Source organism: Saccopteryx leptura, chromosome 2 (assembly GCF_036850995.1).
Source record: "Saccopteryx leptura isolate mSacLep1 chromosome 2, mSacLep1_pri_phased_curated, whole genome shotgun sequence".
NCBI lineage: Eukaryota > Metazoa > Chordata > Mammalia > Chiroptera > Emballonuridae > Saccopteryx > Saccopteryx leptura.
The window spans coordinates 260,885,670-260,910,918 of NC_089504.1; the positions used below are offsets into that span (position 1 = coordinate 260,885,670).

The 25,249-nt window shown below is 47.2% G+C and overlaps 1 protein-coding gene across 5 annotated transcripts in view; it reads right to left on the bottom strand.

The window, feature by feature from the left end:
* The window catches only part of ASTN1 (astrotactin 1), a 295,307-nt gene that overhangs the window by 50,745 nt on the left and 219,313 nt on the right, over positions 1 to 25,249 (bottom strand). For all 5 annotated transcript variants that reach the window (XM_066361604.1, XM_066361603.1, XM_066361600.1 and 2 more), the window contains exons 14-16: positions 24,441 to 24,568; positions 17,180 to 17,284; positions 15,616 to 15,804 (exon numbers count right to left, since the gene is read on the bottom strand). In XM_066361604.1, the coding sequence (XP_066217701.1) occupies positions 15,616 to 15,804; positions 17,180 to 17,284; positions 24,441 to 24,568 (422 nt within the window). The remainder of the gene's footprint in view (positions 1 to 15,615; positions 15,805 to 17,179; positions 17,285 to 24,440; positions 24,569 to 25,249) is intronic.

A 25,249-nucleotide genomic window follows, 5' to 3' on the forward strand; every position in this document is an offset into this window, starting at 1 on the left:
CGGCCCCCAGTTGGCAAATGTACTTCAGCATCGTCAGCTGTTCAAGCGAGTATCTAGAAATCGTTTGGATTCCTCTTCCCCAGCTCCTCCCTCCCCGGACCCATCCTGTCTGTAAGTTTCTCTGGTCCATAAACAACCCTGCTCTGCCCTTCCTCCTCCGTGTCGAGTGTGTGGGTTACTGCTTTAGGTCTCGGACTGGTGTCCCTGACCCCGCTGTGGCCTTGCTGCTACTCCGCCCAGTGCAGGGCACGCGCTGGGCTTTTGCCTTGGCGGCCTCCTCTGCAGCGTGCTAGCCGGGGTACGTGTGGCTCTGCATGGCCGTCCGGGCCTGCCCCACCTCCCCCCAGACCACGGCTTCCTGGCTCACCCTGCTCCGGCCCCGTCAGGCTTCCTGACCTCGGGTCTTTGCACTGGACACCCTCTTCCGGGACGTCCTTCCTCCCGCTCGCCTCACACGCTCCAGCGTCACAGCCGCCCGGGCCTTCCCGACACCTGCTCTAAGCCGGGCAGTGCCTCTGAGACCCTCTATCACGGCCCAGCGCTCCTAATGTTGTGTTTGTTCTTCATTTCCGTGGTGGTGCTGTCCCTTCGTGGCGCCCCGAGAGCAGGAATCGGGTCCCTTCCACAGTACCATCTGCTGCATGCCTGCCCAAAGTAGAAACTTCATAAATATCCATTGAAAGATGGAAGATAAAGAATGATAAAAAGAATTAAAAAAAAAAACCCAACTGGTCAACTGAATTATAAGAGATTTTCTTTGATTTCAGTTTGCTTTCATGTTTATCTGTAGATCATTAGTGACTTCCACCAGTCCAGTGAATGTGAGAAGCATGCTCTATCCGGGTCCCGGCATACTCGCTGTCCTCGTACAAGACCGTACAGACCAGGAAAGCTGCAGGGCGGGCGTCCCCCACCTACCCTCGCCCACGCGACTCTGACCCAGCGCGACTACGCTCGAATCCGCTGCGAGCAGGACCCAGGACAGTCGCTATGGGCAGCGGCGAAGGAGTGGGCACAGAGTCCCTTCTCCCTACGGCAGGGAGACAGACACACAGGAATACATACATAGAGCCGTAAGCGCCCCAAAGGCGTCAATATCTACAGGACCAATTACCAGAGCAGCTGACTGGACTTGCAATGAACCGACAGGAGGAGCCACCGCGGTCAGCCTGGGCAGGGAACGCACAGGCACAGAGCGACTGCAGAAGCTGCCTCTGTGGGATCAGCCCGACCACAGCCAGCCCCCAGGGAGACAGGAACACGCCGGGGGAGCCCAGGCTGGTGACGCACCCGAGCGGGGGGCTCTTGCCGGTGTCGCTGGCACACGTCGCCTACAGAGCTCTCATTTTATCTGGCAGATGCATTGAGAGTTGAGCTGCAGAAAGGTTTCTTCCACCTTTCTTTCTTATTTATTGTTTTAAAGTTTTAAATCATCGGATCATTTACAACAACATGGATGGACCTTGATAACATTATACTGAGCGAAATAAATCAGAAAAATACTAAAAACTGTATCATTTCATACATAGGTGGGACATAAAAATGAGACTCAGAGACATGGACAAGAGTGTGGGGGTTACGGGGAGGGGGGAGGACAGGGAGGGGACTGGGGGAGGGGAGGGGCCAAAGAAAACCAGTTAGAAGGTGATGGAAGACAATTTGACTTTGGGTGATGGGCATGCAGCATAATCAAATGTCAAAATAACCTGGAGATGTTTTCTCTGAACAAATGTACCCTGATTTATCTATGTCACCCCATTAAAATTAATAATAAATAAATTAATAACAAAAAAAAGTTTTAAATCAGCCAAAGCAAAAACACGTGAAGGTCTCGTTGAACCTGCGCGGTGGTCACAACTGCTCTGAGCTAAGGGCTCTTGTGGTATGAACGCCTAACCACGTCTGTCCCTGGCCAGAGTTAACCAAGCGACCGGGCCGGGTGTGGCTAGGACCCAGCCAGCCACCCCTTCCGGATTGTGCCAGGCTTGACAGGGAGACACTGCGACCCCTTTCTGGAGCCCCCGGGCATGAACTTGGTTTAAGCGGGTACTGTCCCCAGTCTCCTGCCTTCCTGGGCAGTCACCAGATCAAAACAGCCCTTTGCAAAGCTGTAAGGTGGTGGCCGAGGCGTCCCACATGCCCCAGGGCTGGCCCTAGCCAGCCCAACAGCCCCTCTCCCCAGAAATGCCTGACGTTGCTAGGGGTCCTTCATCGAAGGCCCGCCCCTTTGCTTCCTCCTCAGGTTCTTCCTGAGGACACCGTGTGCACAGCCTGGGCACATTTTTCTGGCACCAGGATGGGCTCTGAAGGAGGAGTGTGTTCTGTACCTTGCGACGGCTTTCTCCGCCTCTTTCTTGGGTCCCCTTGACTAGCTGACTGCAAGGAGAGAAGAGATAGGACAAGGCTGGAAGAGAAAAGAGTTACGCTTCACTTTTAACATCTAATGTCCCACTGTGGTTAGGAGCCTTTTTTCTTTTCTTTTCTTTTTTACAGAGACAGAGAGAGAGTCAGAGAGAGGGCTAGACAGGATAGACAGACAGGAAAGGAGAGATGAGAAGCACCAATCATTAGTTTTTCGTTTCACATTGCGACACCTTAGTTGTTCATTGATTGCTTTCTCATATGTGCCTTGACCGCGGGCCTTCAGCAGACGGAGTAACCCCTTGCTCAAGCCAGCAACCTTGGGCCCAAGCTGGTGAGCTTTTGGTCAAACCAGTTGAGCCCGCACTCAAGCTGGCGACCTCGAGGTCTCGAACCTGGGTCCTCGGCATCCCAGTCTGACGCTCTATCCACTGTGCCACTGCCTGGTCAGGCGGTTAGAAGCCTTTTTTTTTATTCACCATTGTAACCTTGATGCCTCTGGGCCTGATCTACAGTCAACACTCAATGCACATTTCTGAATAAAGGCATGGCCATCATGGCTTTGCAAAGGAACTCCGAGACTTCCCTCAAGGTGCTGCTAGTTGAGGTCTATGTGTGTCGTTGACTCTGGCTTTACTGCTGATGTATGGCTGCCGCCAGTGCCCCTGGGGATGTTAAGAGAGGGAAGCTGATCTGATTGGAAAACCATCTTCCTCTTATCAGTAACAGAGAGAGAAATGATGTATTCTGGAGCCTTCGACTGCTGTGGCATTAATCATTGGCATTTTGGACTGTGGCTGTCAGTTGGGGCCGGGTTTAAAAATGTTGTCAACCACTCTCGTTTTTTTCAAAATTTAATTACTTCCCTGATCCATTTCTTACTGATTTCCGTGACGTTAGGTTTTTTTTTTCCTTATTTTAAAAATTTCCCTGTTCAGTTATACCTTTTGATAATTAAACTGACTGTCAAAGAGTTCGATGAGACTGTCCCTGACAACAAAAGGATGGAAACCAGGAACAGACGGAATGGGTAGTGGCCAAAGGGTGAGCTCAGTGGGGTCTGCTGATGGGTGGGGTTAGGGCAAGCAAGGGTTTCGGTTTAAATACAGGTTGCATATTACACCCAACACATATTCCAATACCCTCTCTCTCTCTCCCCATAAAGAGAACCTTCCAACCTGCCCTACAAGGAAAGCAATCATAACAAGTTTGATTAATAAAAAGAAGACGACGACGACGACTACTGTTGTCTTCTACAACCTTAGCTGGTAGCTGGAAACTTGGAATAACAATCACCAACTGGACCGCCACACGTGGATTTATTCCAGTGCCTAGTATTTAATCCTAGCCCCGCCTTGTGCTCGATCACTTGGTTTTAATGTCTAGCCTATTCATCTAATGCCAAACTCCAGGGCATGACATTAGCCACCCACCTACCCCCACACACAGGACAATCAAACCTGGAGATGCGGAGGAGGGATGATCAAAGGGTGGGCTGAGGCCAGGAGGTCAAAGGGGAAAGTGTTTGGGGACCTGCTGCTCTAGACAATGACAATATGCTGTCATTTCCCTTGGGAAGGGAAGAGGAAGAGGAGAAAGGATGACATTCACTCATGTATACATTTCACCAATATTGACTGACTGCCCGCTAGAAGGCACCATGCATTGCAAACGATGGGGCGGGGGTAGGAAGGGAGGTGACCCCTTCTATGCTTCCGAGGATACCACAGTGTTCCTCTACAGCAGAGCGTTAATGGAAATCAGGAAAAGACAGGAGCCTAAGAAGACACAAACGCTACCAACGTGTTCTCTCTCAACCTTTGCATGCCCGTCTGTGGAACCGGGCTGCTTGCCGGGCCAGGGTCCCGCCTCTGGGACATGGGGGAATGCGAGTCTGCCTCTGCAGGCAGGCAGTGAAGCAGATGGCGCGGGCTGGAGTCCCAGGTGAAAGAGGCTGACGCAGCTGGACCGAGCATGAATTCCTCCCGCTTTGGAGAATGCACCTGACAGTCCTTTGTACTTAAAAGGCAACAACATCCCAGTTGCTTATAAAAAAAAAAAAAAAAAAAAAAAGCTTCCTCAGGTCCTTTTCTACAGAAGGCACATTTTTACAGCCTCTACTCGCTTCCTCACTAGAAATAAAAAATCCTTAACATATACATGGGTAGGGGAAGTCAAGCTTATTTCCTGGTCTTCTCCCAGCAAAGGGGCTGCAACTGGGATGGAATATGGTGGTCAAAGGATGTGATATTGATTCTGATTTTTGGACAGATGGACTCCCCTGCTCCACTAGCCTGGGTAGTGGGTGATTTGTGACTTCAGAAATATACATCAGTTTTCCTATGAAGAGCGAGTTTACCCAGGGCAAGTGTTACTGAGGTCTCTTTGAAGTCCTCATCAGTTGCTATGTTGTTCAAACACAATGAGCTGAACTGCAAATTTTATTAAAATAATGCTAATAATAATGCGACAAAATGCAGTGAACAATTACAGAATGCTAGATAGACATTGTGCTGTATATATACGCATGGTATCCAGTCCTTATATAATCCTTACCTGTAAGCCAAGTCTCCCTAGCCTTATTTCACAGACATGGAAACCAAGGCTCACAGCCCGTAAGTAAACTTCTTGAGAGCCACAGGTAATAAAAAAAATTGATGCAGATCTGTCTGATTCTAAACCCTTGCTACAAACAACTACATTAAATCCCTTCATTCCTGTATCTGTTGAGCTAACCTAGGTAGCCTTGAGCCAGGTGCTTTTAAATGTTGCATTCTGTTATCAGAACCCAAATCATATGATGAGTATATAGAGTCACAGAATATTATAAGAAACTCTGAGCATCACCAAATTAAGTTTGTTATTATACAGATGAGAAGCTTATTTTGAAAAGGGTTAAGAAATTTACCCAAGGTCAGCTGGCTGGCAGATGGCCCAACTGAGACTGAGACCCAGAACCCATATCTCCTGACTCCCCACCCAGTGCTCTTTCCCTCAACATGCTGTTAAGAGAAGGACGGGCCGTGTAGACACGTTACCACACAACACACAAGGCTCTCGTTCCGAAGATGTGAAAACCTCGACCGATGTCGAGTTCAGATTTTCACATCTGATGTGGACTCTCCTTTGTATCATCATTTATTTTGTTATTATTTCCCTAACATTTTCTTTTATTTATTTCTTTTATTTTTTGCAGAGGTATACAATTAGTTACAGGTTAAAGCCTATAACTTATGGTCAAAATAAAAGTCCTGGTAGACAGATACATTGTACTATTAAGCCTGTAGGCATATGTTTATTTCTCTTGGGTCTGTAAGCACCATGGCCAGCCCACTTGAGCACTGATGGACATGTTGGATAAAAGAGGTGGTGGCGCAGTGGATAAAGCGATGATCTGAAATGCTGAGGACCCAAGTTGGAAACTCCAAGGTCACCAGCTTGAGTGTGGGATTATAGACATGACCCCATGGTCACTGGCTTGAGCCCCAGGTTGCTGGCTTGAGCAAGGGGTCACTGGCTTGGCTGGAGCTCCCCCACATCCAGTCAAGGCATGTATGAGAAGCAATCAATGAATGACTACAGTGCCATAGCTACAATTTGATGCTTCTCATCTCTCTCCCTTCCTGTCTTTCTCTGCCTCTCCCTCGAATGAATAAATGAATACATACATACATACATACATATGACAGGCCAAACAAACTGGCCCCATGATCCCATCTTGCTGAATCTAGAAAGCAGCACAAACATGCCGAGTGCAGAAGTTCTCTTTGAAGCCCATCAGAGCACCCAGGCCTCTCTCTTCTCTACAGCCATGTTGGTTATCAGTCTGATATTTACCAGGTAACTTCTATATGCCCTACATCAGTGGTTTTCAACCTTTTTACACTTGGGGGCCGGTGAACCTAACTGGCTGAAAACAGACACATGCAACGAATCAAGTTTTATCTTCCCGCACGGAACAGTGCAACACGGTACAGCTGGTGCTTGATTTCCAAACTCCACACGCCCAATGCATCGAACACTACATAAGTTGGTCCAGATGCTTTTTGTCTATTGCACATGATTTTTAAATGCTCTGCACATGCAAAAGGGTGTCTGAACAAGCCTACAGGTTCCAAAGATAACTAAGACAACCTCAATAGTATTTTCACTGAAGATAGAAGCTGATAAGTGGCAATCACCCTGAGCATAAGCGAATCACCCTAAGATCACTGTGTGTATAATCCTCATCCAACATCAGAGTGGTTAACTCTTTCATGGACCAGCCCAAAATTTCTGGCAGACTGGTGGTTGAAAAACACTGCTCTCCATGATGCTAGAAGCTATGAGAATTCTCAAGGGTATGAAGCCCCTGTGTTGGCTAATGTCCTCTGCCTAGACTGAATAGTCGTCCCCAGATATCTGCATGGCCAACTCCCTTTGTCTTTCTTACCCCTGTCCTCACCATGGAGGCCTTCTCAGTGCCTTCCATCTCGATCAGCTCCCCAACCCTTCAGCCAACCTCTATTACATCACTTGGTTTTAGATTCTCCACAGTACTTATCAATATCTGGACTAATCACTTTCATTTATCTGTTGCTTGCCAACTTCCTGTCGCTCTTCACTAGGATATAAACTCCGTAAAGGCAGGAAATAATTCCTGTGTCATTCACCATTACAGGCCCAGTACCTAGATCCGTGTTTAGATACAGATGGTTTTAAATAAACAAATAAGTCCACTCTGAGGAAGCAATCAATCAGGTTTTTTTGTTTTTGTTTTTATTTTTCTGAAGCTGGAAACGGGGAGAGACTGTCAGACAGACTCCCGCATGCGCCCGACCGGGATCCACCCGGCACGTCCACCAGGGACGACGCTCTGCCCACCAGGGGGCGATGCTCTGCCCCTCCGGGGCATCGCTCTGCAGCGACCAGAGCCACTCTAGCGCCTGGGGCAGAGGCCAAGGAGCCATCCCCAGCGCCCGGGCCATCTTTGCTCCAATGGAGCCTTGGCTGCGGGAGGGGAAGAGAGAGACAGAAAGGAAGGAGGGGAGGGGGGTGGAGAAGCAAATGGGCGCTTCTCCTATGTGCCCTGGCCGGGAATCGAACCCGGGTCCCCTGCACGCCAGGCCAACGCTCTACCGCTGAGCCAACCGGCCAGGGCCTCAATCAGGTTTTGAAGGCAGAGTTTACATATTTGGAATAGAGAATAATCTAGAATACAATATAGCTAACCACTAAATTGTATGTCTATTTGGATAACAGGATGATATGCCACTAATGTCAGGGCCATAATTAGATGAAAGGAGTTTGACATCGCCACCAGAATGACCCCATCAACTAAAAAACATCACCCAGGTTAAAAAATTCTGCTTACAAAAATTAGGGGATATCTTATTGCTTCATATTCATTTTGAAATACTCCCTAAATTTTGTGAGCAGTATATAAAACTCTAACAATTTGCACTTTCTAGAGGGGGAAAAATGGGGATTTCTTGACCACTAGTTTCAAAAACCGGGAATGTTCGAGAAGGTAAGGTGAGGGACAGGACTGCCCACAGCACAGAGTTTCAAAACATCAGCTTATCAGCCTTTAATCCTGATTGTTGGTGCATTTCCAATTTCTTTCCGTGTCCAAGGGCCGAAGACTGTTCAATTCTGCACACGAGCCTAATGATCAATGCCTTAATCAGAGAAATGTCCTGGTCCATTCAGGCCCGTCCTCTCATCTGTGACACTCCTCTGTGGAGAGGACACCACAGCATCCCCCTGGAGGCCGCGTGCCCTGGGTCCAGGGTGAAGTGTCCAGCAGTGCACAAGATGGACAGGGATGATGGCAGATTGCGCCCCCTGTCGGTCCTCAGTTAAATTGCAGAGCCTTTCTTTTCAGAATGCGGGCCTGGGATCAGCAGTGTTGGTGTGGCCTAGAGTTTGTTAGAGGGGCAGAAGCTCCGGCCCCACCCAATCATGCTGAATCAGAGCCTCCATCTGAACAATGCCCCCGGGTGAGACCCAGGCACAGCAAACTGTGAGAAGCGCTACCAAATAGGAGAACAGAAACTACTCCAGCAACTGCGTTGTCATCACAGATCCTAACAACAAAAACGACACTTGACAATCAAACATCCAGAAAACTCAAGGCGCAAGGCAGTATCGATGCACCAGGAAGTCTAGCTAACCAGGCTTAATTAACATCTGGCCCTGGTGGGTTTATCTTAGACCAGTGACCTAGCTTCCATTAGGTCTTGACCTCACCCTCATTTTGTCCACCACCATTCTTACCTTGACCTTCTCCTGATCCACCGGCTGGCAAGAGAGCATGCAGCCACATGCCGTGTGTCTCAGGAGGTGAAAGCATTCTTAGACCCTGGCTCTGTTACTTCCTAGGAGGCCACATGTAAGATATTCAAGCTCTCCAAGGCTTGATTTCCTAATCTTCCATATGGGGAAGGTAAGACTGTCTTAAGTGATACATATGTTACAAGATGAAGTGAGGAAAGCTAGATAACGTTTTCCAACAAAGCGCCAGGCTCAATGCAGGTGCTCAGAAAAAAATGGGAGCTGTTTGGCAATATCATTCGTAGTTGCTTCCTCCCTCAACCTCTAGATCTCCAGTTTCCTCTGGATGCCTTGCATCAGAGCCCGGGGACTCAAGACTCTAATGAAGTCCTCACACATATGTACGGGAAGGCTTGGTTCGAAGGCTCTGTTTATGATGCCACCAGGCCTGTCTTCTGCGGCACCCCCATCAGGCCTGCCTGCCTGAGACCGCCGGAGAACAGCTGTCTCCTCTCGGCCCCCTCTCTGCTCACTGCAGGGCCGTGCATGCAGCGGGCCCTCGGCAAACATTTGTTGAATGAATTAATTAATCATTTAAAGAAAATAGCGCTATGTCATAAATGCTCTGCTGCTGGAGCGCTAACTTCGTCGCCGTAAATGTGCAGAGAAAGAGCCGAAAGAGCCCTTGGAGCTGGTTTCAGCCCTAGGGTTGTAAAACATAAAGCATTCTAGAAACTTAAGTTATGACTCTTCATCGAATTTCTGTGCTGTATCCTTAACCTAATCGAATTTTTATGCCCCGGACCACAATTATGCAAGTTAGTCTCGGAGCTGCACCAGCAACAGATACACAAGGCCAGCTCTCTGCGGGCCAGCGCGCGCTGGCTGGCCAGGATCAGAGGCTGACTGCTGATTCGGATACTGGCTTTGGTTTGGGCAGAGCGGAAGTCTGCTCACGATCCGGGGGAGACAGACCACCTGAGTCCGTCTTGGGCTCCATCCACCCCAAAATAAATGGACGGAAAGTGGAAAACACGGCATCTTGTGTGTGCAGAAATACAATGCCAAGGAATAGTTTCTTCTTCCTTTGACTCTAAATCTTTCTTAAGACATCTTAGGGCTCGAGGAGGGACTTCAGGGAAAAAACTCTCAGCTGATATCTTGGAAGAAGAGGAAGCTATTCTTCTTAGCTTTCCCGGTGGGAAGGAAGCAACTGGCTAGAGAAAATCACCAAACCAAAACAAACAACTAGACTAGAAGTGCCCCAGAAAGGAAGAGCTTGCTTATTACCAACTGTCAACCTAGAGAACCCCAGGGGTATGCGCCAAAAGCAACGGCAACAAAAGGCAATGGCGAAGGTCAGAGCTGAAGTAACAATGAAAATGATATTGGAAACAGAAAGAAGGACACAAGGAAACCCACTCCTGAATAGAGTATAAAAAAATAGAAGAAGGAAAAGAAAGAAAATGTACTGTGCTTGGATGTCAGGGGGAAGATTAAAATTAAGCCCTTGGAAGTTCTTATTTGAAGAAGGTTCAGTTCTTTTTTTTTTGGTCACTTCTCTGTAATCTACAGATCTATAGCTCTTCACTGGTTTCTTCTGAAGTGAGAACAAAATAAAAGATTCACTCTTCCAGCAAACAGGGGATGCTAATTATATGTCAGGCACAGCGTCCGGGACGAAGACTCAAAGATTAATGAGGAATGGCCAAACGGCGTGCACCTCCTCCCAGACACCCATCCAAAGTTCAGCTCTCTGCAGGAACGACGGTGCTTTTTTTTTTTTTTTTTAAATCAGTTAACTTTGTAAGTCCTCACTCAAGGGAACACAAACTTTTCAGAATATATTTTTCAATGTTTTAGAAGAGTTCTATTATAAAAGTGCCACATGCCTGTTGTGGGAAAGGCAATACAGAAGTTTTTAGTGTAAAAGAATAAAATTCCCTACCTCATATCCCTGATCTTGGAGGAAACAGATAAGTTGTTCTTATAAATACATACATAAAGCAATTTTGAGATTGCATACACATTTCTTTCTCTATATATGGTATGTATATATACACACACTACACACACACACACACACACACACACACACACACACACTATATAGGCTGTCCCCAGGTTACAAACAAGATAGGTTATGTAGGTTTGTACATTTACTTAATAAATACAACTTGGATGTTTGTCTTAACATAGTATTTATTTTTACTTTTGTGTATATAAATACTTTTTCTTTTATATTTTTATTTATTCATTTTAGAGAGGCAGAGAAAGAGAGAGAGAGAAGGAGGGAGGAGCAGGAAGCATCAACTCCCATATGTGCCTTGACCAGGCAAGCCCAGGGTTTCGATCCAGCAACCTGTGTTCCAGGTCAACGCTTTATCCACTGCGCCACCACAGACCAGGCATAAATACTTCAACATTTTCAAACCTACAGAACCTACCTCATTCATAACTCGAGACTTCCTATATATACATATGGGTGCATATATACACACATACTCTATACATAATGAGAGACAGATTGACAGATTTTATTTATATATATATAACTTTTAAAAAAGACAAGATCAGATCCCAATATATCTACTCTTCTGAAGCTTGCCCTGTCTACTTCCAAATGCTAGAGAAAGGCGCTCCCAGACTGGACAGAAAGCAACCTGGCAGCAAGCGGTTGCCTGGTTACCTCTGGGGAGCAGAACCAGATTACTGGAGAATAAGAGTGGGAGAAAGATTGGTTTTTTACTTTATTCTGCTTTATGCATTTTGAATAGACTAAATAACTTTTTTAAATTAAAAAAAAAAAAAGGAGCGAGAAGTCTGGTCAAGTGCTGTCAGGTCTACCACCATGGGAGCCAGTCATACAGGAAATGACCAGACAGGGACCTGGGAAGCCCGCGGCCACAGGACACGCGCGCAGAGCTCTACAGGCCAGATGGGCAGAGGAGAACGCTGCCCCGAGCACTGGAGAGGGCGCGGTGGGGGCGCTGACCTCTGAGCCGGCTTCCGAGCAGCGGGAAGGAGGAGATGGCAGAGTGGACAGAGAAGGGAGGACAAGGTTAGATGGGCAGCACACACAAAGGCTCAGGAGTGGGAAGAGACTCAATGCCCTCTCCCAAACCAGGGGATCCCTTGGTGCTGGACCCCGAGTTGGGTCCTGGCACTGAGACGGGGCATCATTCCATTGCAAATATCCATTTATAGAGCTAAAGGGGGGGGGGACAAAAAAGTGCAAAGAAGAAAGAAGCAGAGGAAGTCATAGCCAGGAAGACTAACCTGCTGATCCCAAGGGCCCAAGAGAGGAAAATCCTCCCAGATGTTAGGCAATGAAACAGACACCAGGAAAAGGAGAAAAATAGAGACCTCCTTATAAAAATATTATTTTTTGGAAGCTAGAAGGTTGAGGAAAGGATAATTCAGTGGCTGAAGAGGTTGTAAAGATTGAAAAGAAAGAGACCAATGAATGACTGAGGTTTAAGAGGAAGCAGAGGAGGAGGAGCAAGCACACAGGTGGAGAGGTCACCGGAAGAGGAGGAAGTCACCACATTTTCTGGGCCCTGAGGGCAAATGACGATGATACGCATAAGTTTGGAAGTGTTGAGTGGGGAGGTTGGGAAATTTCATTTCTGGTACACTTCATTTTATTTGCTCTGTAAAAAAAATAATTAAGATGGTCTAACTGTACACAATCAGAAATGGAAGTATATTTTTCTGACTTCAGCCAGGCTTGTGTGGAGACAGTTGCTCTTACACATTGGTACGGCCAAACCATGGAGTGATAGTACGACAAATAACTGCCTTTGGAAGGGAAGGTGGCCTTCTGAAGATCTGGCCCAAAACACCCATCTCTGAGACGACGAGAGTCATGTGTAAATAACGCATGTCACGTGCCTGTAATAAAACCCAAGTGGGAAATCACTACATCAGAAGGGCTTTGGCCACCCTTCCCACCACAGCCACCACCACTGACAACAACTAGCAGCAGCATGAACAGCCAACAATTGTTGAGAGCTTCCCGTCTGCCCGGCTCTGGGCTGGACCTTGGGAGTGTGACGCTGAATAAACTTGAGAACTGTCACAGTGATTTACAGAGAGAAAAGGAGGTTCTTGACTCAGATGCCTGACCCTAGAAAGCTTCTCACATCAAGGGGAGACGCATAAGAACTCAAATATTGGAGCTGGACAGGGCTGCCAAGGGCATGACAAGTCAGGTCCTGATTGTTAATGGACTAAATGGAAGTCACCTGGAAGATTCTAGAGTCCCAATCCTTAAGTCCTGTGCTCTTCTCATGTCATTTCACCCCTGGTGAATCTCTGTTCCTAGTCTATCCACATGCAACTTTAGGTCTCTGATCATAGGTACAAAAGTAAAGAACAGAGAAGCCCTTTCCACTAGAAGGTTTTTCAAGTCAGAGCAGGCAAGAACATATAATCAAAAGACTCTTGTCCAAAAACATGTCACTTTTATGTCATGGTAGATAGAGCCTTCTCGGAACACTTGTCACCACCAGCATATAATTGCGGCTCTAGACCAGTTCTCTCAGAGTGCAGGAGAGAGTTTTCCTTTGTCGTAGGCACTTATAGTTCTCAGCCAGTAGCATGCCTTCATGCAGGCTTCTTAAATAAAATGAAATTAGGGCTAAGGGAGGAGAAACATATTTAAGAGCAGAAATCAGACCACACAGTAAGAAAGATAAATGCCATAATATAGAGAGAAGACATGGGGATGGCGGATGGTGCATGTGAACAAGTGAGAGAGATCAAAATAGAGATACTAAAATGTTGGAGTATCTTTGAAGATCAATAACAAGCCAGGGGTTGCATACAACAGAGCTAAAGCCAACAGCTGGACTGTGACAAATGTAGCCCCTGAGTGGCAAGGAGGCCTGAGATAAAGAGGACAGACAGGGCACAGTACCAAGGCCATGGGCAAGATTCCCTCCTGGGCTCGGTGTTTAACCTTAAGGACACTGCAATGCTGGGGAGAGAAGCAGGAGGGCGGGAGGAGTTATGGGGAAGGTCAGACTCGTCTCCCAGCGGTCCAGGGGCTGGCAACCCTTGAACGCCTGGCAAACAGAAACAGAGGAGGAGTTAGCCTTTTGGTTTCATCTCTAGGATGTGGCATGGAAACACCAGAACGCTCTGCCAGCTGGAACTGGTCTTACCTATGTTTGCTTCCGTTATACTCACTTTTTGGCAAATTGGAATCAGAACAATTTCAAGATGCTGAAGTTTAAAGGGTTACCAGAACCCCGTGGTTGAATTTAAAGGAATCAGGGCTTGGGGGAGGTGACGCCTGTAGCAACCACAGCCCAGACACAAGCCTTTTGCTTCTTCTGGAAGAAAGCACCCAGAAGACACCTTCATTCCTCCGCTACTTCTTGAGCAAGACAAGACCAGAATCTGCGTGGAGCGTCTACCTCAGCCACAGGGGACCATTTTCCCCACTGCAGCCTACTGACAGCAGACAGACCCTGGTCCCTCGATCATTACGTCTTAGGATGACCCACTTCATGACTTTCCACTGTGCTCATTTCACCACAAGCCCTTTAGCAGCTCACACCTCCCTAACTTGGCATCCTCAGAACGCTGTGAGGATTAGCTCAGGAGAAGAAATTCCATGAACGGCAATCCCAAACCAGTCCTGGTTGATCAGAATACACATTAATTAGCCAGTACTCCTCTGTTACCAGAAGGCAAATTCAGAAGTGTTGGGCAGTTAAAATATATTATGCTCACTTTGTTAAAGATGGCACTGCCCACATGGAAGCCCGTCGCCCAGGTGATAGTAATGTGTGTTGGGGGTGGGCTGTGGGCAGGCAAGATGCTTGTAGCCTGGGGCTTGGTTTTAGGACTAAGCCTTTCCCACCCTTTTTGATGTGGGGTGGTGCAATCCCATCATGCCCCAGATAAGTGACTTTGTATTAGAGACTTCCATATTTTGTATATTGGATTAAAGGTTTTGATTTCTGCACCATAAAGTGGAGCAGACCGGGAGCTTGCTCTCTCGGTTCCTGAGATTAGCATTAGAGCAGAGAGCAGGTTGGAGAGCAGAGTAAGGCCACATGGAGGAGAGCAGAGGCAGCCAAGATGGTGGAGTGCTGAAAGAGAAGCCAGTTCGTGCAGAGTTTGTGCAGAGAGGAGACAGGGAACAAAGGAGAATGAGGCTAGTGAGCTAGAAACCTTTGATTCTAGGAAACTCGGATAAGTCAGTAGCTTTGTGAGCGCTGAATGAGTGGGTTTTGGAGCCCAGTGTGTGTTTTTACTTGCCCGCTGGGTGCAAGCTAGGATATAGATAATGGCCCACCAGTTCGTGGCTCCATTGTTTCTTTACCGACTGTCCGAATCCAATGCGAACCTGCATGGGCCAGGCGGCTGTGATGGTGGCAGTGGATACTGGCTCTCCAAGAAGGTTTGAAAAATTCCAATTCCATAGATGTAGTTGGACTGACTGGTAATTTGCCATTAAACAGTGGACAAGGATTTATTTGTGGCACCTGGAACTTCAGAGACCCTTGCGCTACTGGAGAGTTCCTCGCAGCACAAATCAGTAGGGAAGATGGGCCTCAACTCAGAGCAGGATGGAGTGAGAAGGGGATTTGCTGGGCAGCTGCTGCAGGGGCTGCCCTCCAGGGCAGGTCGGGACTCCCAGCCAGGAAAGGAAAGGTGGGGGGACTGCAGCACAACCCTCCCTCCCCTCCATGCCATAAGAACAGCTGTTGCTATGGTAGCAGAATGCATGGTGGCTGGTAAAACCCTTTGGAGGACTCTCTCTACAATAACTCACACAGCAATGATACAATTTCTCCCAAATACCCATATGTTGAGATGGGGTTTTAGCAATGAAATCTTGGTCACTTTAAGGATGGACACAGACCATCAAGGTGACATCGGCATGAATCCCTCACCTACAGACCCCTCAAGTTTGGTCTTATTGCACCCAGGGTGCCAGTACTTGCACGGGGTGTAAGATTTGTTGATGACCATGTCACTCACCTTTGCTGATGTCTTCATACTCCAGCCAGAGCCGCCGCTGGACCTGCTTGTTTGGGTACCAGATGGAGCAGGTCTCCTCAAAGCCATAGACAGCTTCCTGGATGTAATGGTTGCCAAATTGGTCCAACAAGGCCACAAAATCCCCACGCGATGTTGCCCCATCGAGGGAGTGGAGAGCATTGTTGAGGGCTATGGGGAAACATCAGCCAAGAGGAGGAGTGAGGACTCACCCTGCAGGTATCCAGATGCCCAGGCCGGTCAGCTCCCACTGTGGACATCCTGTGTGGCCCACCGAGAGCTGCAGAGCAGGCTGGGACCCTCAGGGGAGTGCTTCCATTGAGCTAAATCAGACCTTTGGGTTCCTACATAAATTAGCTCTCTAAGCCAGTTGGCCATGTTGTTAACTTTGTACAAGTTAAGAAAACATTGCTAAATCTACCCCCAATGCTTAAAGTCAATGTTTTTTTCTTTTCCTCCTCAAATTACAAGGCATGACATTAAATCAATTTAGCGAGCTCAAATAAGATCATCTGAAAAAAAAAAGTGTAAAAGGATAGCATCGTCTAAAATAGAAACGCAAATACTAGCGGAGAAGGTTTCACATCATGAGATGAAGTATCGCTTCCCAGAACTTCTGCTGTGTGTGGGTGGGGGGTGCCTGCGTACGGGTCAGGGTGGGAAAGACGTTCTAACCGTGCGCAGTGACCAAGAGCCTTTGCGGAATGCCGCCTTCAGGCATAGGAACAGGAAGATAACGGAAGAAGAAAAATCACTACTACACTGCTTATTGTTTCAGAAAACCAAAAGTCCAGGGGCTGGGAAATGACAAATGGAGGGAAGGAGCTGCCTGGCTCCTCCCAGATTTACTTCCTGTTTAGGGGGATTATATTTGACCGAAAGACAGCCTGCGGCCAAATGTCCACATCCGCTGAACCTGGCCAGCTGTCCACGGGCCTCCTTGCGTACAGCCCTCCACACCTGTGTCCTGTTAGAAAAAGCCTGAGCCTGGTCCGGGCGTGAGCTCCCAGGTGCAGAAGTCCACAGCAGCCGTGATGCCACGGATGGCTTTGAAAGGCATGTGGCAATAGAGGGATGGCGGGTATCCCTCTGTTAATCTGCGATGCACATTTCCCTCCTCCGCCCCCCGCACCTTTCTTGCTTCTTTCCCTTATTTCCTTCACTGCACCGAACCTCTAAGTATTGCTCATTGCTTTTGGAAAGTTTTATTCTGTCCATTTATAGAAACTCCGCTTTTGCATATCCTGTCTACACCCTGGGTGGCCCCAGGAAAAAGTGATAAAGTAGGTGTTTATCTTCAGTGGTCCATGCCTTGCCCTTTCTATCTCTTCTAAGATCCAAGATAAAACTTGCAATTTAATCTGTCCTTAGAAGAGGGGCTGGTTCCAGCCATTTGCCCTTAAGGGTGAATCTCAGTGAATTTATTATCTCACAGTGGCTACCCCTTAGACTGCATCTTAAACAGAGGGATAAAAGAGCTTGTGCCCTTGGGAAGGACCCCCACGCCCCAGGGCAGGTGGGAGGGACGGCTTGGTGCTGCACTCACCTTGAGAGATGGCCACTTGGTTGAGCTTGATGTGGTACATCACAGACCGAACCTTCCAGTGCTGCAATACGGGGTATCCAGAAACCTCGCTGAAATTCACCATCCCTAGGGACAGAGAAGACACAGGCTCAGCGTGTGCGATGGGTTCCCGAGTCCTGAATCTACTAGGTTGGTAGGGCAGGTGATTATGAGAAAATCTGATGGAGAGAATTTCTGGAATCATAGTAACAACAGCCATCATTTACTAAACACTTGCTCTATCCAGGCATATTGCTAAGCACTTTGGAGGTATGAAGTCATTTGATCCTGGTGAGATAGGTGTTATCATTTGCATCTTACCAGCCAGAGAAGGTGTCTGCATAAGAGCCCTAGGCCACCAGGTGTGTCTGAGGCATGGCTGGGGGTCTCCACCATTCTTCTGTAATATTCCCTTGGTAAATTTATACAAACCTTTAGGGCAGGGGTCCCCAAATTACAGCCCGTGGGCCGCATGCGGCCCCCTGAGGTCATTTATCCGGCCCCGCCGCACTTCCGGAAGGGGCACCTCTTTCATTGGTGGTCAGTGAGAGGAGCATAGTTCTCATTGAAATATTGGTCAGTTTGTTGATTTAAATTTACTTGTTCTTTATTGGATTTGTTCCCGTTTTGTTTTTTTACTTTAAAATAAGATATGTGCAGTGTGCATAGGGATTTGTTCATAGTTTTTTTTATAGTCCGGCCCTCCAACGGTCTGAGGGACAGTGAACTGGCCCCCTGTGTAAAAAGTTTGGGGACCCCTGCTTTAGGGCTTACTGTAACATACCCAAGTTCTACTCCCTTTAATAGTTGCAGTAATTGACTCAGTTCACGTACCTGATAACATTGATTTTTCTGTCCCATTTAACTGATTTGTGTTCAGTGTTTAAGTTTTAATTATTTTGAAGCTGATAATGCTTATTTCTCCTTTACCAGGAGGGACATTGTCAGCGCCACTAAGTTAAGGGGCGGGGATAGCCTTATACTAAGAGTCTGTCTGTCCACCGACGTGCCAGACCCGGTAATAAGACACTTGATATGTGGTCCTCCTGTCATCGATGGGAAAACTGAGGCTCTGAGAAGCCAAGTTACCCACCCAAGGCCACTCTCCAGAAATGCATTTTTGTAGCTTCTTAGAGGTGCTATGTGGGCTGTTCTTATTTGATCACCTTGGAGAGAGAGTGGCACCCTATCACAATAGAATATTAAAGAAACAAAATAGTTAGGCCTTAGGAAGTAAAAAAAAAAAAAAATCACCTCGCTAAGTTTAGAAAACCAATTTTAGCTTCATTTCTATGCCAAATGTTTGTTATGTACACATTCTAGTAATAAACATATAGAGACATGTGCGTATTTCTGTGTGGTAGATATGTACAATATATATGCAAATATAATGACCATATATTAAAGTAAATTTACATAGTTATGTAGATAGTATATGTGTATAAATATAATGGCAATGATACATACCTAGTGAATTATCCTGCCATTTTGACCCATGCTTCCTTCAGGCTAAATCAACTAATTTAGTACCTACCTAGACTAGATAAAAAGGGGCTGGGATTTATTAGCTGCTTGTCAATGCTGATAATATTAGCTGAGCAACTGCCAAATTTCCACTTCTGAGCGAATCATATGGACATAATTGTTGGAAAGGTCAAAAGAAAAAGAAGGTCAGAGGAGGTGCTTAGTGAATCAATTGCTTAAATTTAATCTCAGGCAATCCAAGATAAGTTACTTAAGACTTAGAGAAGGTTTCGGGTACTTTTTTCTTTCAAATGTTCTTCTTTTAGGGCATAAAGTTTTGTGACAACAGTCATACTATACTACCTACTCTGGCTTTTAACCTTTATGTTAATTTTCAAAGCATGTAAATGAGATTCTCCTTTTAGGAGCTTAAGACTCCAGTCACATCCCTCAAAGGCATGTTTTACTGGAGCATAAATGGGCATGCTTTGGAGAAATGTTCTATGTAACGTGCCCTTTCTTTTTCTTTATTTTATTTTAATTTTACTTTTTCTTCTTTTCCAAGTGAGAGGAGGGGAGATAGAGAGACTCCCGCATGTTCCTTGACCGGGATCCATCTGGCAACCTCCATCTGGGGCTGACGGTCTGCCTATCTGGGGCCATGCTCACAACCGAGCTATTTTTAGTGCCTGAGGCAGAGGCTCCAAGGAGCCATCCTCAGTGCCCTGGGCCAATGGACTCGAACCAACGGAGCCATGGCTGTGGAAAGAAGAGGAGAAGAGGGAAAGAGAGAAGGGAGAAGGGGAGGGTGGAGAAGCAGATGGTTGTTTCTCCTGTGTGTCCTGACCAGGAATCGAACCCGGGACATCCATACACTAGGTTGATGCTCTACCACTGAGCCAAACAGCCAGGACCAAACTTGATATTTCTTTCTTTCTTTTTATTTTATTCCTAGACATGTAATTTTTATTCCATGACTGAAATCCTTTTTTTATGGGCTATTCAGGAACATTTTTATAAGTATTTATTAGATACCTTACTGTTATTAATGGAATGCACAAAGGTATTAGATGAATGGATAATTTACAGATGCTTGTGACAAATCTCCCTTCTTTAATTGATGCTTTTGTTGAAAATTCCTAGGCTTAGTTCAGAACAGAGGAAGAAAAGAATGAAGGAAACATGACTGTAGAAGAGGAAAAAGGGATGACAGGGCCCACGTTCATCTGGGGTGAGCCAGGTAGCTGAACTGCATGACTTAACTGCTAACCTTACTTAACTGCTAAACAGCAATGCCACTGAGTGCATTTATGCCGGAGCACCAGCCCGGCCGGGAACTGTTACATAATGGTCAGTGCTTGGCAGAGGCTGTTCTGTGCCCGCTTACAGATAATATTTCCATTATTTAACAAGAAAGGGATATTTTCAAGTGTATACATTTCCCCGCTGAGTCAGCATTCTTTCTCTGTGTACCCTTGGCATGCAGGCAGCTCTAGTTTATTTTATTTTATTATTATTTGGAACACATTTCTGAATGACTTCCTTTTTGCAAACTATCTCTGACTCTGTTTTCTCAAGAATCAACATTATTTTTTTCCTTACCTATGCTTGAAAAAAATTACTGAATAGACTTATGTGAGAGAGAGAGAGGGAGGGAAAGAGAGACAAAGGAAAGGAGGGAGGAAGGAAGGAAGGAAGGGAAGGAGGGAAGAAAGGAAGAAGGAGGAAGTGAGGGAAGGAGGGAGGGAGGAGGAAGGGGGAAGGGAGGAAAGAGGAAGGGAGGAAAGGAAGGAGGAGGGAGGGATGGAGGGAGGGGGAGGAAAGAGGAAAGGAAGAGGGAGGGAGGGAGGGAGGCAGGAGGAAGGGGGAAGGGAGGAAAGAGGAAGGGGGAAGGGAGGAAAGAGGAAGGGGGAAGGGAGGAAAGAGGAAAGGAAGAGGGAGGGAGGGAGGGAGGGAGGCAGGAGGAAGGGGGAAGGGAGGAAAGAGGAAAGGAAGAGGGAGGGAGGGAGGGAGGGAGGCAGGAGGAAGGGAGAAGGGAGGAAAGAGGAAAGGAAGAGGGAGGGAGGGAGGGAGGAGGAAAGGGGAAGAGAGGAAAGAGGAAAGGAAGAGGGAGGGAGGGAGGAAGGGAGTGAGGGAGGCAGGAGGAAGGGAGAAGGGAGGAAAGAGGAAAGGAAGAGGGAGGGAGGGAGGGAGAGAGGGAGAGAGGGAGTTTTCTCCTGTTATTTATTTGAAATGTGAGGGGGATGTATGACCCCCGAAGTTCTCAGGTCTATTTCCTATAGTTGACCTTGAACAAGTTCCAAAAAGCACAGAACTCAAAATCTTTATGTAGAGTTTGTGACTGTGGCACCCAACGCGTCCATGAGTGTGGTCAGCAGCCTCCTCTCCCTCCTTGGTCTGCTCCTGCACTCTCTTTCTAAATTAAGAGAATAAAAATTCCCATAGATGATAGCCAGACCATACATAAAAATAGAACTCTGACCCAGAATCTGCCACAATCAGCCCATAAAACTAACCTATTCTCTATGGTGATTGGCCCAAGAAGCTAGTGTATTATCTACACATCAGATTTGTGGGAAGTCAGACCAACCACTATCTCTAGCAACCAGTCTAGGATGTCAAATTTTAACAGCTGTAAAATGTCAGTCCAACATGTCCAGGACTTGATTAATAACTGACAGATTCCCAATTTTTGTTCTTGCTTCCAACTTACTTCCCAACAGAGAAAGTCAAATACATATGTACATATTCCTCGACATTTACATTGAATGCCACACCCCTGGCAAGTGGGCCCGCTCATGGCCACCAGCTCCCATCATGGCCTGCCTGAGGCCTTCCTCCTCCACTCTAAGGCCTTCCTGTTCCCCTGCCTGCCCACCGGCCTCCACCGAGGTGAGGGGCTGGGGGCCGGCCCCCTTGCTCAGCAGCAAGCTATGAGTGCATCACTTTCCCCTGTTTCCACCTGGTGGGTCTTCACTGATTTCCACACAACTTACAACACCGAAGAGGCAGGTGACACTCAGAGTTCTGAACCGCTACTTTGATGAAGAGGGAAGCAATCGGCATGATAAAAACACATAAACCAAATATTCTTCTCTGTTTTCCGACCAGTGGCTCCGGAAGAGGGCAGCAGCTGTTAGATGTAGGCTCTTCTCGTTCCGCAGGCTTAGGGACCGCTGGGTTAGCTAAGGGGAAAGGGTTTCTTCACTGCAGCGTCTGGAACCTGTGGAAAGCTACGTTGGCACAGATTGCTGAGAGGCGGATACTACAGTCTTCCCAAATGCAGTTGAAGACAGAACTTATTTAAGAGCAGAGCACAGGCCCCCCCCCCCCCCATTTTGAAATGCTTGGAAATGCTGATATAGAGGATTTTAAAGATCACTTTAGCGCTCAAATCTTCTCAGCTTGGAGGTTTATGGGGATTATGACCTATAATAGCACAACAGTGTGACAAGATATGATCTTCTCTGTACGATTCTTGGGAAAGATTCAAGTAAAACGTTGCCAGAACTAGAAAGTTAATACAGAGGAGATTTGGTTAACCACCCCTTTAATGGACTCTTCCAGTTCATCTGGGCTTTTAACAAGTCAGACGGATTCCTTCATACGTCAAAGGAAAGTTCTCGGCCTACACGGCGCCGCTTCTGAGGCTGGCTGCAAAAGTAGCTGGTTAAGAAGGACCCCCTCTACACTCTTAGGAGTGTTAGACTTCACTCTCCAGGCCGTGAAAACAAAGGTGATCCAAATGAATACTCTGCCCTCTCCAATGATCAGGCAGGGTAGAGGGCACGAGGAGAAAGAGGTTTCTGTGTGGCTGACGATCAAATTCGTATCTCTCATTTCCGAAGATGTAGATCCAAACGTGTTCTCTTCTGATGTTTCTCAGATTTACCCAACTGCTCCTCCTCAGGAGTTCCGGCGGCATCCAGGGCTGCGGCCCTGCGCCCTCCCAGTCTGGTGGTCCGAGTAACTCTCACTGCGCCCTCCCAGGCTGGTGGTCCGAGTAACTCTCACTGCGCCCTCCCAGTCTGGTGGTCCGAGTAACTCTCACTGCGCCCTCCCAGGCTGGTGGTCCGAGTAACTCTCACTGCGCCCTCCCAGGCTGGTGGTCCGAGTAACTCTCACTGCGCCCTCCCAGGCTGGTGGTCCGAGTAACTCTCACCGCCACAACCCGTCATGGTGCGTGAGGTCTTGGTAAGTCCTGAAGCAGAAGCCGGTGGTTTCTCACTGGTGTGAACTCTGTCCTGTTTGTGTACGGCTCACACTTCCTGTCCAAGGTATTTTACACACACAGCGTGTGTCTCAGCACAGGACGTATAAACAAGAGATCAAGGTTCCCCGACACTAGAGATGTGGGCTTTAGGATGTGCTCAGAGGCTGCACTGGAATTTTCTCAGTTTAAGTTTTCTCTCTGTCTCCCCCCCCCCTTCTGTGTGTGTGTAGTTGTCTTTTAGAGGGGAACTACTTTTGATGAGATTTGTATCTGGTCCAGACTCTATGTACCTGTGATTGTTTCCTGTCTTGCTCCCTCTCCTTCCCCTGTAGGAAGAACACGATTTGGTAGTTTGTGCATATTTTCTTTCTCACTTGGCATATTTTTTTACTTAACAAATATACATGTCACTGTGTATCAGGAACTGTCCTATAAACTTTATATATATTAATTGATTTATTCCTCATATCAGTCCTGTAAGGAAGATGGTATAATATCCATTTTTACAGGTAAAAAGAACAAAGAAAAAACTGAGGCACAGAGATGGTAAGTAACTTGTCCAGGATCACACAGCCACTGAAGAGTTGAGCCCCAGCTGTCAGGCTCCTGAGTCTACACTGTTCATCCTTATGCTACGCTACCTCTGACAGCCCTATTTCTAATGCTATCCGGGTCTAAGCTAAAATTTTGAATGTAACTTGCTATCTAGAAGAGGCTTATCCTCAACACAGTCCATTCTCCAGAGAAGGAAGGAAAAGAGGAGAAAGGTATAAAAGAAAAAAGACAGAGAATGAGAAAGAAAGAGAAGTAACAGAGAAATGAACAAAACTGATCATGGAATCGAGCTTACATCCAGCCTTCTCACACCTGACGCTGGATTCCTAGTTAGATGCCTCTTATGGGTCCATGGAAGCCTTTGAAGTGTCTTCATTGGTCCAGGAGATGCTCACTTGTGGGTCTTCACAGGCACAGAGAGAAGATTCCCCTGAGGGTCTCTTGCCTCTTCCCATCAACCCATATGTTAATTCCACAATGAGCCCAGGGGAAGAACACCACTGGGCTCGAGACAGCACTGGGGGGCAAGTGGTGTTATCACCATCCTATGACAGGGCCACGAGCTCCCGAGGGACTGCACTTTCTAAAATCACAGAGCCGGGACTCAAATCCAGGGTGGTCAGACAAGCCTCACGCTGTTCCATTCGTACTTCGCAATGACAGATGACTTAGGCTACAGTCACCACTGCCCTCTCTCCACCTCTACTATGATCTGGTCACTGAGAACACTGAACTCTTATCTATTATTCCACTTGTTGTCAAAGCATCCCAATGAGACTAGGAGGGAATGGTATTACTATGAGTATTTTGCAGACAATTATATAGCAATACTGGCAATTTTACTGACAAATAATCCTAGCAGTGTTCAGGTTTGAGACTGAGCTTTTGTTGTGTACAAAGGAAATCATTAGCCTCAAAACCGAAATAAGTGAGGTCGAGTGTCTTGATTTTATGAGACCAAGGGGAGCCTCCCGGTGTCGCAGGTTAAGTGAGGGCAGGAGGAACACTTACCCGTCAGAAAGTCGGGGTCAGGGGTGGGCTCTGAGATTTCCTCCAGGCACTGGTTCTCCAGGGGCACGGTGGCCACCACGAGACCATCGGGCAGCTGCTGGTCTAAACCTCGAGCAAAGTTGTTCTGCCTGGAAACAGAGGCAGATGTTTTACTGCCGAGTATTTGGGGTGAATCCCACTCCTTGGTGGGCAATCCATACCTCAACTCACAATGAAAAAACTTCCAGGCCAGAAAATTCCCCTTACTCTGAGCCCACAGAATGCGCATGTCTGAAGGAAGACACCACGGTAAGGGGCCGGGTGAGCGCTGGGGAGGATGAGAAATAAACCAGATGAAAAGGGTTACTCAGAAGACAGACTGTCCTTTCCTCCCTGTCCCTACTCTCTGATCTGCTCTGCATAAGATCAGGGTGTATGCGGTCCCACTTCTAGATGACACAGAAGACTCCAGCCACCGCAAGGCTGGGTATGACAGCTCACTGCTTGCTGCCGGCAGCGTCCCAGCTAAAAGGGAGAACACTGGGAAAGTCTACTGCCCGTAACGGAAAAAACAACGGACTCTAAGAACCGGCTTGGAAATTTACTATGGGTTTGCTCATAAGAGTCTAGGCTCAGGTTGCTATCAACTGCTTGTCCATGTCACCACACTGTCGCCACCATCACCACCACCTCCTGGAAAGCAAGTATTTAAACAGCCTAAGACCTGACCAAAACAGGGGTCAAACGGAGAATCTTCTAAAAATATTCTTTTTTTTTTTTTATTTCTCCAAAGTGAGAAGCAGGGGGGAGGCAGACAGACAGACTCCCGC